The 12,688-nt window shown below is 32.9% G+C and overlaps 1 protein-coding gene across 3 annotated transcripts in view; it reads right to left on the minus strand.

Annotated features, from left to right (window-relative positions):
* Positions 1–2,350: 2,350 nt before the first annotated feature.
* The window catches only part of LOC126775523 (zinc finger CCCH domain-containing protein 13), an 82,985-nt gene continuing 72,647 nt past the window's right edge, over positions 2,351–12,688 (minus strand). For 2 of the 3 annotated variants that reach the window (XM_050497533.1, XM_050497531.1), the window contains 3 exons: positions 9,093–9,364; positions 8,260–8,484; positions 2,351–4,591 (listed from right to left, as the gene is read on the minus strand). In XM_050497533.1, coding sequence (XP_050353490.1) covers positions 3,357–4,591; positions 8,260–8,484; positions 9,093–9,364 — 1,732 coding nt within the window. In that variant the 3' untranslated portion in view covers positions 2,351–3,356. The remainder of the gene's footprint in view (positions 4,592–8,259; positions 8,485–9,092; positions 9,365–12,688) is intronic. The other variant, XM_050497534.1, reaches the window with a different exon arrangement.

Consider the following 12,688-nt stretch of genomic DNA (forward strand, 5'->3'; position numbering starts at 1 on the left):
CAGTTGATTGCGTTTGAAGCGTAAATTTCTCGTAGTTTCTTTCGTCGATTTCCAGATCGAATTGTCTGAGGCATATATGTATTTCGAATGAATGAATAAACAGTGCAGTAGATTTTAATAATCTTTAAACAAGTACAAGTTTTGTATAATAATAAAGCTTAATTCTTTGATATTTTTTTATAGAATAGGAAGGCGGACGAGCATATGGGCCACCTGATAGTAAGTGGTCACCAAACGCCCTTAGACAATGGCATTGTAAGAAATGTCAACCATCGCTTACATAGCCAATGCGCCACCAACCTTGGGAACTAAGATGTTATATCCCTTGTGCCTGTAATTACACTGGCTCACTCACCCTTCAAACCGGAACACAATAATAACAAGTACTGCTGTTTTGCGGTAGAATATCTGATGAGTGGGTGGTACCTTCCCAGACGAGCTTGCACAAAGCCCTACCACACAGTAAAACTACTTTTTTGTATTCGGTATTAATTTTTTTTTTCTTTATCAATCTCTCGAATGTGTGCTGAACCGTAAACATAATTAATAAAATATATTCATTTAAGAAAATTATGCATTACAAACTAGTTGCAAGGGCCCTGTACTAGGCTTATGTAAACCGTCTTAGTGGATTCACACTCCCATGTTTTTAATTTTTTTATTATACCTTCATATTGCAAAGAGAAATGCTAATGAATCTTCTTTATGTCTTAGAGTAGAAGGAATTTGTGTTTTTTCATTGTTTTGCTAAGACATCCACGAAGACAGCACATCTTTAATTTAATTTTAGAACTCAGAGAGTTCGTCGTATATGTCTTTCGAGCGCTTACATTAGTTACGATTGTTTATAAAACACACAGGAAGAATCAACAGCGTCACCTCTGATTAAATAAATTGGACTGGGAGTTCAATTTCTCTGGTGTTCGTAACATTATATAGCGTTTCAGTGCTCATAAATACCAGAAGTGCAAGGGGGGTAGTTTGTAAGGGTCCGTTCACACAGACCGGCTCGGAGAGCATCGGCCTGCTTTTTTCTTTTCACACAGACCGGGTCGTATACGCTTGGAATTGGCCGGAGCGGAGCCGCCAACTATTTCACATCGACCGGCTGGAAGAGATCTGAAAGCGGGTGCGAGCGAGAAAGAGCACGCAAGCGGAGCCGGTCGGCTCCTTTTATTACTTCACACGAAGCGCGTTCAGGCATTTTTAATGACAAAAAAGGTGCAAATGCAAAAATAAACTTTACTACAATCACTCAAAACACTGTTTCCAACGTGATAAAAATCTGCTCTCCTCTCCGAGCCGGTCTGTGTGAACGGACCCTAAAGAGGTTATGTATATAATTTATTTATAAGGTCGAAGAAACGCAAACTCGTAAACGTAACTCAGTCGTTATTGTTGGATGTTAGAAGTACCACCACCAGAGAAATAAGGAGGTCGGTTGTAAAGCAGCTAGTTATAATAATTATGACCGAAGCACGTAAGATTGTTGCCGGATTGAATTGTTATTGCGGTATGCTGAAAAGTACCAGGGCCGCAGAAATGTTCAGTTCGTTGCGAGTAGTTTCTGAACGAGAATATTCTATTTTTGAAATTGAATTTATGTCTAAATGTTTTTGAATTTTAGTAACAATTATTTTCTAAAAAACACTGCAGAGTATTGTTATACATACTAAATCTACACTTTACAGTGGTCCAGGAGATTGAATTATACTAATTATTTATGTAATGACTTAATTAATTATATAAAAATAATACGAAAAATTGCCTCTGCACAAACAAATATGTACGACAAAAAACCTTGACAGCTTGGGATGGTGACAAGAAAAGTTTTATTTCCTCGTAGTCTTTAAGATGGGAAGTGTTACTGCTTTGAGAAGTGTCAAGGTACGTACCAACTACAAAGGATACAAAGTTAAGCTTTGTTTTCAGTATTTTTAGCTGCAACTCGCCCCTTAAATCGTTTCCTTTACAATAACTTCACTGAATATGCTTTATAATACTGGCAACTTTTCTGTTCAATTGTATTAAAAAAACTAATAGTAACATTTTTTATGAAAACTTTCCATGCAGATTATGTAGCAAATTAATAAAAAATAAAAATGTAGTGAAAATAAATAAAGGCAAAGTACGCTAAAGTGCATCATTAACAAATTGTTAGGTATATGTCAAATCATTAAAAATAATAAATTGTCTATGGTTTCATCCTAATATCTTTGATTAACAGAACGCCACAAGGCTGTCCTGTGGGCACTGTGCTGGATAACTGACATAATTAACAGGTAAATAGTGGATACTTAAATAAAAAACAAAAAGGATAATAATACACAAAAATATTAAAGAAACAAACATATAATCAATAAACATTTATTAACATTTCACAGATACATTGTCAAAAAGCTAATTGACGGGAATTAATTATCGTTACCGTCGTCACTGGCGGACATTTAGTATAATACCGACTTATGGCCTTACTTATAAACTTTGTCTAGCGAGTGTCTAGATAAACAGATTCTTCTCTTTCTGTCATCATTGATTTGACATTTGAAAGAAGAAGACAGCATTGTTAACTCATCACCGTATAAACAACATTAATAAGTAAAGCCCTATATGTATGCTGTGCTTAAACAAACATTTATATATATTATATCCAATAAGGGATATTGTTGTAACTAAAACGTCTGTTATTCAAACATTGAAAAAACCCTTATTTATATTAAACATTTTTTATATTTATATATAATGCTATTTTATATTGTAACATTTGTTTCTGATGTATAATTATATAATATTAACTATATGTTAAGTTGGCTATGAGTAATGTTATTATAATTTATATTTACAATTATATATTCCTGTGACATTTAATGAGTATTTTTTTTTATATTATTTGTGTAAGGACAAATCCTTGGGGAGTTGTCCAACTCACTGATTAATGGAGGCACATAAGAAATTATTCAAATTTCAACAAATATTTTCTATTGAACATAAGCTACAATTTATAATTATTCATATAAAGTGCTTACTTTATGTAAAAAAATGTTAATTCATTGTAGTTATCGTTTTAGAGTAATAAAAAAGACTAGTTAAATTATAAACGGTGATTATACTTTTTGAATATAAAAATTAACATTTAGTTCATTAGGTACACATTAGATCGCATATATTTTTCGAAGATTTTATTTACAAGTTTAATATTTCGTACTAAGCACAGTATCGATGGTCTGTCATAGTTACAAAATGATAACAAATATTAATAACAGTATGAATTTTTTTGATTACAATGTAATCAACGTCATTCTTTATACTGGATTATAACAAGTACTTAGTTTAAAAAAAAATCTATTATGGCATTTCTAGTAAGGTCTTACAGTCCCGAGGCGTCCCCTCGGTATTGGTTCCGCGTAACTGTGTCGATAGTTTGGCGGTTGTCGATCAGCCAGGTCACGGAAGTCTCTGTAATCCCTTTCGAAAAACCTTTCTCTGTCACCTTCAACATAAGACTGGCGTTGTTCGTCTAATAAACGGGAACGACTGAATGCTCTTTGCCTATCGGTCCAATCTCTCCTTCGTTCTTCTATTACTGGCTCAATAATTTCATCTTCTTCGATACGGCTATCTAGCTCCCTTCTCTCTCTATAGCGATCGAATTCCTCCCTGTGCGGTTTTGGTTCGATCCTGTTTAAATATTCCTCGGTTCCATATTCGTACCTCTTAACTTCGTCACGTTTCCGGCCAACTCGTGGAAGTCTCTCAATTTCCCTCTGTCCTAAGTCAACAGCTCCCAAATCACGTACCCTGTCCTCCTTGCGTCTTTCAGATTCTCTGTGAGACCGTTCTAAATCCCGATGAGAACGGTCGTTTTCTCTTCGAGAACCCATGTCTCGGTGTCGGTCAAGTCGCTCATCTCTTCTTTCTTCCTCTGGGGAAGAAGTCGAGCGGCTGTTCCTTTCTAACATACTTCTCCTCATCGCCATATGTGCTTCAAGCTCCCTGTTAAATCTTTCCCTTTCCAAGTTCATGAATTTTTCCTTGGCAACGTTAAATCGTTCTTTTGGGGAAGTGTCACTGACTTTCAGACTACCTTCGCTTGCTCCTCTTTGAAGTTTGCCAAATCTACGGTCCTCGACTCTTTCGATGCTTCTGTTCGAAGGTTTCGTTTCGGCAACATACCTTCGCCGATAGCTTGGTATTTCTTCTTCAAATTTCTCTGCCTTGTCTTTGTTGACAAGTTCCAAAGATTCGTGGCGGAAGCGGCGTTCAAAAGTGGCTTGGTCGCGGAATGGAGCTAGTTGGTCACGAAACTGGTCATTGTAATCATCATTGTAGGGTGCTCGGTCATGATTGCGTGGAGAGAGAGTGCGACGAGGAGGTGAAGCACGACGTTGAGGTGAAGCTCGGCGAGGAGGTGAGGCCCGACGTGAGGGTGAGGCCCGGCGTGGAGGTGAGGCCCGGCGTGGGGGTGAGGCCCGGCGTGGAGATGAAACCCGACGTGGCGGTGAGGCCCGGCGTGGAGAAGGAACGCGGCGCGGCGGAGACGCATCGAATGCTTCATGCATGAGGTATGCTGTGCTTTCTGCCCAGTCTTCTTCTGTAATACGAAAACATTAAAAATAAATAAAAACATAATATTAAGTGAACATTTTTAGTACAATCAAATAATTATAAGTTATATTTCCAAATTAATATTTCGTTTTATGGTGAACTTAAGATTAAATAAATCATCAAAATGGTTTAATAGTAGAGCAACGTCTGCGAGCAATACTACGAGGAACGTTGTACACAACGTTGGCCATGATTTTCATTATGAATAATATCTTAAACTGTCTTTATAGCAACAACATGTATTGTTACATAGTAAAAAGGACAATTTTTTTTATCTTCCTAATATATATAATAGTGTTTGTGTTTTGTTAAACTGTAATTGTGCAGAAACGTTTATAGTAATTTATTAATTAATTAGTCAATAAAAAAAAATTATAACTGCATTTCAACGAGTTCTGACATACAACAGCAAACTAAATATCAAAAAATATTTGTTTAAAATGTAAGAAAATACTTTAGAGGTTTCCTGGCCTAATAACCTACTTTATAATATATTCATGCTCATGTGTAAAGTTTACCTACTAAGGCTATTGTCAAATATACTTTTACATATAACGGGAGTTTACTTCTTCTAAAACGCGACATTTATGTCAGAGCCCGTTTTGGCGGCCGAAAATTGGTGAAAAAAAAAATGGACGGCTGTTTCATATCCCAATAATATCGTTGTATTTTTAAAAAGTCGTTTGCATTTTTATTAATCATTTAAATTATTTGGTATGTATATATATGTAATGCTTGCTTGTACATTATTAGATATATATTATGAGTTGACTTATAGCCGTTTTCTTTGCTGCCTAAATCCTTAAAAAATATATACGTTTATATCTTTATAATTATATATACTCGTGTATATAATTTAGTTTATCTTTCTATTATTTTGATCGAGTTCATTGAGTTGACGTGCGTGCATGTTTATATTGGAAATTTCAAAACTGCGATTTGAATTTTATTGCTAACTTCGACGTGTGTTACGCTGACGAGATAAATTGTAATTAAGGTCTGTATATCACTTCACATATTAATGATACTTTTTGTTACTCTGTAATCAGAATTGTTTTTTTTAATACGTGTACAAAAATGATATAAATGTTATTATTGACAAGATTGTAATATTATTTGAAACAAAAGGGTGTGTGAAATTTTAACTCTGTATTATACAGACAAAGAAGGTGTACAACAGGAGGCCCCATCGTTAAAACAGCGATATTTTCCATACAACCTTAAGGCGGGAAAAAGAAAGTCATAAATAAACGTAGAATGTACATATTATCAATGCATAAGAATATCAATTACTTAAATATAAATAAAAATACTATGTGTACAATAATTAATAATTAATGTTTTACTATCTAAAATCGACGCGAATGTTAATACACATAAAGAAACATAAAGATAAGTTTTGTTTAAGGTGATGTGGAATGTATTATTCCCAAATTCCTCATCATAGACAAGACTGCTTAAACCTGGAAAGTGTCTCCGCTTTTACAAAGATACATTTTGACATAGAAAAGAACATGACACGCTCCCACGTGCCTTTTTTATATTATCACCAGCTATCGCTTTAAAAGCGCAAATTTCGGATTACGGTTCACATCACTTAATTTTTTTGTTACAATGCTCCAGTTTGCCTTAAACAAAAGTGAAAGTGATTAAATTTATTTGAATTAAACATTGTTAATTTAATATAGAAAGTCCTTTTCTTTAGAATTAACATAGTTGTTATATTGAAACGTATATACTAACTAAACACAATTGAGATGGTTGATTTTTAGATGCTTTAAACATCCCCCCAAAAGCTTACCTAGAATTTGTTGATCAAGATTTTTTATGAATTTTCTCCGCCATTTTGATTTTGGGATTTTTTTTATGATTTTTAGCAATAACATAGCTTTCCATGATTATGTGAAAATTGCGATTATCTATTCCTTACATTTTTACGTTCTACAAAGTCATATGAGTTTTTCATCTAGCTTTGATCGTTGTTGACGAATCGATTCACCTGTATTTTATATGCCATTTTTTTCGATGTAAGGACTGTACTAAGAATATATACATATATTTAATTATATTACTGTTTTTTTTTATTTAGTATTTTCAAATAAATTCTTTTTTCCATAAGTCAAAATGGTATATGGTTTCTATATAGATAGAATGTTCTGGAACATTTTGAAGACTTTAAAATCAATATGTTACATACATCAATCTAAATCACGCTGGTGCGTTCATTAAAAAACTGTTTAAAGTTTAAAAACTATTAAAAAAAATCTTATCTTAAAATTACTAGAAAAAAAGGTGATTCACCTTGTGCAGTTTTTTTGCAGAATAAATACCGTACCATAATTTGTACACGTTTTGAACATATAATAAACTGATAACAAGCAAAAACCTGCTTTAATAAGATAGCCATTTCGTATATTAATTTGTTTCTTGTTAGTGAAGCTGTCGCTGTAATATTCAAAACATTTATTTGATATTACAACAATGGTTTTTCAAGATGTTTTTCATTTAGATATATGAGTTAATTTGTAAAAAAATACATTAGAAAGAAAAATTAAAAATAACATAAAAAATTGAATAGTTAATATTATTAATGTTGTTAATTTAAAACAAACAAATAATATTAGTATAATAGTAGTACTTTTTTTATTAAAAAAAATAAAAGAAATACCTACGTGTAGGTATTAACTTATACAACAGATTAATTTTGATATTACGACATACAAAATTAAATCCAATAATAGCATATAGTTTATTCATGAATCGTGACCGGTCGTTATTCGATATACGCATCTCATATCCGTGTTTAAAAAAAAATATTCACGCACACATATAATTGTTTCTATTCGTAATGACATCATCTATAGACAATTCTGTAGCTTTTATATTTTTTTTACAAATAATAAAAAAAATACATCAATTATTTGTAAATGACTACTTATAAAATAAAAGATGGCGTAACAAGTGTTGTGCAGATTAAAAAAAAAACGAATTAAAACTTGTCAATGATTGCATGAATATAGTTTAATATAGGTAAGCTACAAACTTAACGTTGTTTGCACTTTGTATATAAATAAGGATAAAAATTGCTTAAATATTTAATATATACCTAATTTTTGGACATTGGTAGCAATGCCTTTCTGATGATATTTTTTGTTGAAATATATTTGATATCGACAACTATTAATTATACGTTGGCGCTTACGTTCAATACCTTTATACAAATGCTAATAATACCTTCATATTAATGGGTGAGCGATGCGTGAACCCATAGAATACGAAATCTGAGAAACAATAATACCAGAAGATAGAAGATAAACTAGAATAGTTAAGTTCTGATCAAAAGCTACAAGCTAAGCGAATACAAAGAAGAATCTCTGTAGTTTGAATATTCTCGACGTAGTAGATTCTATTAATGCTTAGATTTTTTATTAACATCGTAAAAAGAATAGAAATACTCTTTCTTGTTTTATATATAATTTAAGTACCTTTTGAAATTTGTAATTAAACATGTTTTGAAATCGGAATTCGTTCTATGGATATTTATATTTTTTGTTACATATAAATAATTAATATTACCGCGAACGAGATGTTTAAAGTGCTGACTTTTCAATAAAAGAAATTTAAACAAAAAAATCGAGTATCGTTCCAACTCACCACTTGTGCTATGATTGTCATGTCGGGGATAATCATTCCGCTCTGGAGAAGGCGCTAGGTCACTCCCTATTCCGGAACTGCCTCCCGAAGACTCCAGCTTGCGACGAGCGTTGATGCCCACGATATTCTGGTTCAAGCAACGTCTAGTGTCGATGTTGCTCAAGTTACCCTTCTGACGGTGAACGGTGTCGTAGTCCCGTGGAGGTAATAGGATCGGACTTTTACCTGAAAATTTATTATTAATTATTTTCACCACGCAATGACATAATAATGTTATTACAGTGTTTAATTAAAGATATAAGTGTTGAAAGCAAGTGCAATATATAAAAATAATGTTTGATGCAACTAAATAAAATACGTGTTCATGCAGCTTACTTTCGTTGTTGTATTTATTTTGGCAATTTTGTAATATGTCAGCATATATAAAACTGGTAATTCTAAGTTAATTATACAATTACTACTTTCGTTAAAAATTGTCACCAGCACCTGCATTAAATACATTACACACAGGCATACAATATATATAAACATCGATCAACATATTTTGTTATTTATAAAAAAATTAACTATAAATAGCATAACAAACGTTTCACACTACGAACGATCACTTCAAAGCTTGCATTACTTATAAAAACCATTCTATCGCTTTACTGTCAGACTGTATTTATTAAAACCATTCTTTAGGCTTTACTTCATACTCATCTGTCTGACTGTCTTATTGATCGGTGACATTTAACTAACAAAGCATATATAAATACATACCGTATTTCTAAGGTGCACAATATTTGTGTGAAAGCATCAACAACCTACGAAAAAATGAAAATTCGACTGACCTAGACCCTTTTTACCTGTAGACAACTTCTGCTTAAGTTCTGCAGCGAGACTGTCGTATAGATTAGCCACATTTCTATCTTCATTACTCCCTGAGTCAGACTCCCTGGACACTTCACTCCCTAAAGAGGAATCTGGAGGTTTCTTTGAAGGCAGAGCTCCTCGCATCTGCAGTTTGCGCTCGATGTCAGCAAATTTCTTCTGGTTTTCTGGTCTTTCGATCAGCGCAAGAAGATGAGTGAAGAGCATCTCCGCTGTATGATCGGAGTCACATCTGAAATTAATAAAATGTATTGATTATTGAATTAAAAAAAAAGAAAAGTAAATTAAAATGTTTGAATATCAAAATTAAACAAAGTCTAGTCAACTATCTATGCAGAAGATAAGAGGCATATACATGAGCATCCCCTATTCCTCACTCTCATATTATACTAGAACGGCAATCAAGCACTACTGGAGTTAGATCGTGCGCAAACCAACGGTTTTACGTGCTCTCTAAGGCACGGAACTTAAAGGCTGCTACGAGCATTTCTTAACAGAAAAATCAAATGACTTTTATTGGCCAGACTCTGAATTCGAACTCGAGACCATATTCAACAAGCAACTAGGCGTTAATATTTTGGAAGTTAAAAGGTAAATTTATTTACTTTACTGACAATATTCTTTTCGTTATTAATAATTAAGTTTTAAAGGAAGTCTTTTAAAAATCTATTTAAATTACACCTTGAGTACGAAATCCAAGACGGCAAAAAAAAACGTCAAATTTATAAAAAGCAAATATGTTTCGATGATCTTTGTTAACACGTGTTTTAAAGCTATGTACATACAGGTATATCGTTTAGCACAAACCTATTCATCACGTTCATTAATTCAATCCTATAACAGTACATAGTGAATTAGGTTGTTAGTGGCTCTTTAAGGGAATCACCGTAATACGACTGACCGAGTAACTTACGAGATACTTTTCCAAATCCGGTATTGCATTGCGAACCGTAACCGTTTTATTAAAACGTGTCAACTATCGCATAGAGACGGGGTCGATAGTCGATATCGATAGATATTACCAAACATTCAGGACGAACGAGACGCGCTGTATGCATTGTGTCTTAATGTCAAAGTTGAATTAATTGTCAAGGCCTGTGTGTCAATTTATCATAAGTCACACTTTTTGTGTTAATAAATTACGTTTATCTTAATTAATATTATAAAGAGGTAAAGTTTGTGAGGTTGTAGGGGGTGATCTCTGGATCTACTAAACCAATTTTGAAAATTCTTTTACCAATATAAAGCCACATTATTTGTGAGTGCCATAGGTTATAACCCGAAAAATGAAAAGACTTTTTCGTGGTAGTCGGATTTGCAAAGTAAATCGGAGAAATTAATATCCTGGTATAATAATAATAATATCCTGGGACATTATTCACACACGGTCATCTGATCCCAAATTAAGCAGAGCTTGTGCTATGGAAACATGACAACTGATATACTACATATACTACTTTTCTTTTGTAAATACATACTTATATAGATAATTACACCCAGACTCAGGACAAACAGACATGTTCATGCACACAAATGTCTGTCCTGGGTGGGAATCGAACCTATGACCTTTGGCATGAAAGGCAAGTAACTACCAACCACGCCAACCGGCTCGTCAAGTTTGCATAGTTTAAGAGAAAATTTTATAATATCAAATACGCCAGACAATTCTATTAAGGTTTGGCGAGGCGACTTTTGGCAGTCAAGAAATAAATCATAGCACTCAGTACTAACCGAATGACAATCATAATTTCATCACAGGTAAAAATGTTTACCGTCCAACGAAGTGGGCACGGGTCAGCTAGTATATAATATAATATTTTTTACAAATAAATAGTAGAATATCTGTAATATTTGAATTTCTTTGAATACAAAGACATAATAACAAATCAAGGATCGATTAATAATTTGAGGAGGTTTGTATCTAATTTCACTGAAATTTTGTCACATGTATATTCCACCAACCCGCTTTGGAGTAGCGTGGTGGCATAAGCTCCAAAGTTTTTATGTTCTGTCTAAATTTAAGCTAGTCGTCGTATCCACTTCTAGCAAAAATTTAACTTATAGGGATCAAAATATATCTGTTTGTATTCTTATTTATATATTTATAATTATTAAATTAGTTGTTGTTGTGTGGCATAATATAGAGCCATATCTTAACCCGTGGTTTTATTGAGGATATTTTGTTGTCACATCCATCGTCGATTACGTAAGTGCAGTAACTATCCGTATAGTGGGCGGGTGAAACTCCACATGTAAAAACATTTCCAAAGCCCTTTTGTTAAACAACCGTCATTGGATAAGGGCAAGCGATTGATGAATTATCAAAAGGAGTTTATGTTTAATGACTCCAATCAATGTCTGTTTGTGATGTGAATTGTGATGGAATCCCATTCGATTCTCGAATGAGAACTTCAATGAAAATCGTCCTTAGTATGTGCATTATGTATAATGAGAATATCTTCTAAATTCAAACTTTAAAAATATTAATTTTAATCTATTAGCAACGAAACAGCAATATCGCTATATATATATTTATTTTCGAATTTGCTAGCGAGTATATGATTATATATACTGTCGAGAATTAATATAATAGAAAAGAAAACAAATTTATGTATGTATAAAAGCAAAAACACGACATAATTTATATATGCCGATTACATGAATGTGACTTTAAATTATACAAATAGTGAATGATTTTAAACAAATTACATAAACCTTATATACCTATACTATAAACATGAAGTTCAAATATGTCGATGTGGAAACAACTAGGTATTTAGTACGATCAATAATATAAGGTACTTAACGGATATGATGTAATGCGGCAGGATGGCAGTGAACACATGGGCGGAGCTTAAATATGAAACGGGTTTGTATTATCATAAGTTAGGTAACTATATTAAATTCATTATTATCTGTGTTATATATCCACCATGCGGTGGTCCACTTATAATACCGCTCACCATGAACCGAATGCATTATGACAAGTTAGTAACCTTTAGTAAACTATTATGAAATTATTTGACTTGCCGGTTGGCGTGGTTGGTTGCTTGCCTTTCACGCCGAAGGTTCGATTCCCACCCAGGACAGACATTTTTGTGCATGAACATGTCTGTTTGTCCTGAGTCTAGGTATAATTATCTATATAAGTATGTATTTTATTTATTTATTCAGAACAGGATATTTATTTATTCTGAACACTAACAGCCTTATAAACTTTGTTTAGCGGGTATAGTTAAACAATGATCTGTCCTCTCTTTCTAATGTCAAATCAATAATGAGAGACAGAAAAATTAGTGTTTAACAAAACAGCCGCTACGCAACGTTTGTAATTAAGACCGTAATTTGTGAATTAATGATTAAGCAATAACTTTATCATGATCCTATTCATATTTGAAGAAATCTACCTAAAAGATGGAGGCTTGAATACTAAACAATTCGTGAATTTTGTTTAATATCTGCAGCATTTCAACAGCGAGCATAAATAGTATATTTAGATATAAGTTTACATAGAAATAACTGTTATTATTAAAATATTAAATACAGTTATCTTTAA

Source organism: Nymphalis io, chromosome 18 (genome assembly GCF_905147045.1).
Source record: "Nymphalis io chromosome 18, ilAglIoxx1.1, whole genome shotgun sequence".
Taxonomy (NCBI): domain Eukaryota; kingdom Metazoa; phylum Arthropoda; class Insecta; order Lepidoptera; family Nymphalidae; genus Nymphalis; species Nymphalis io.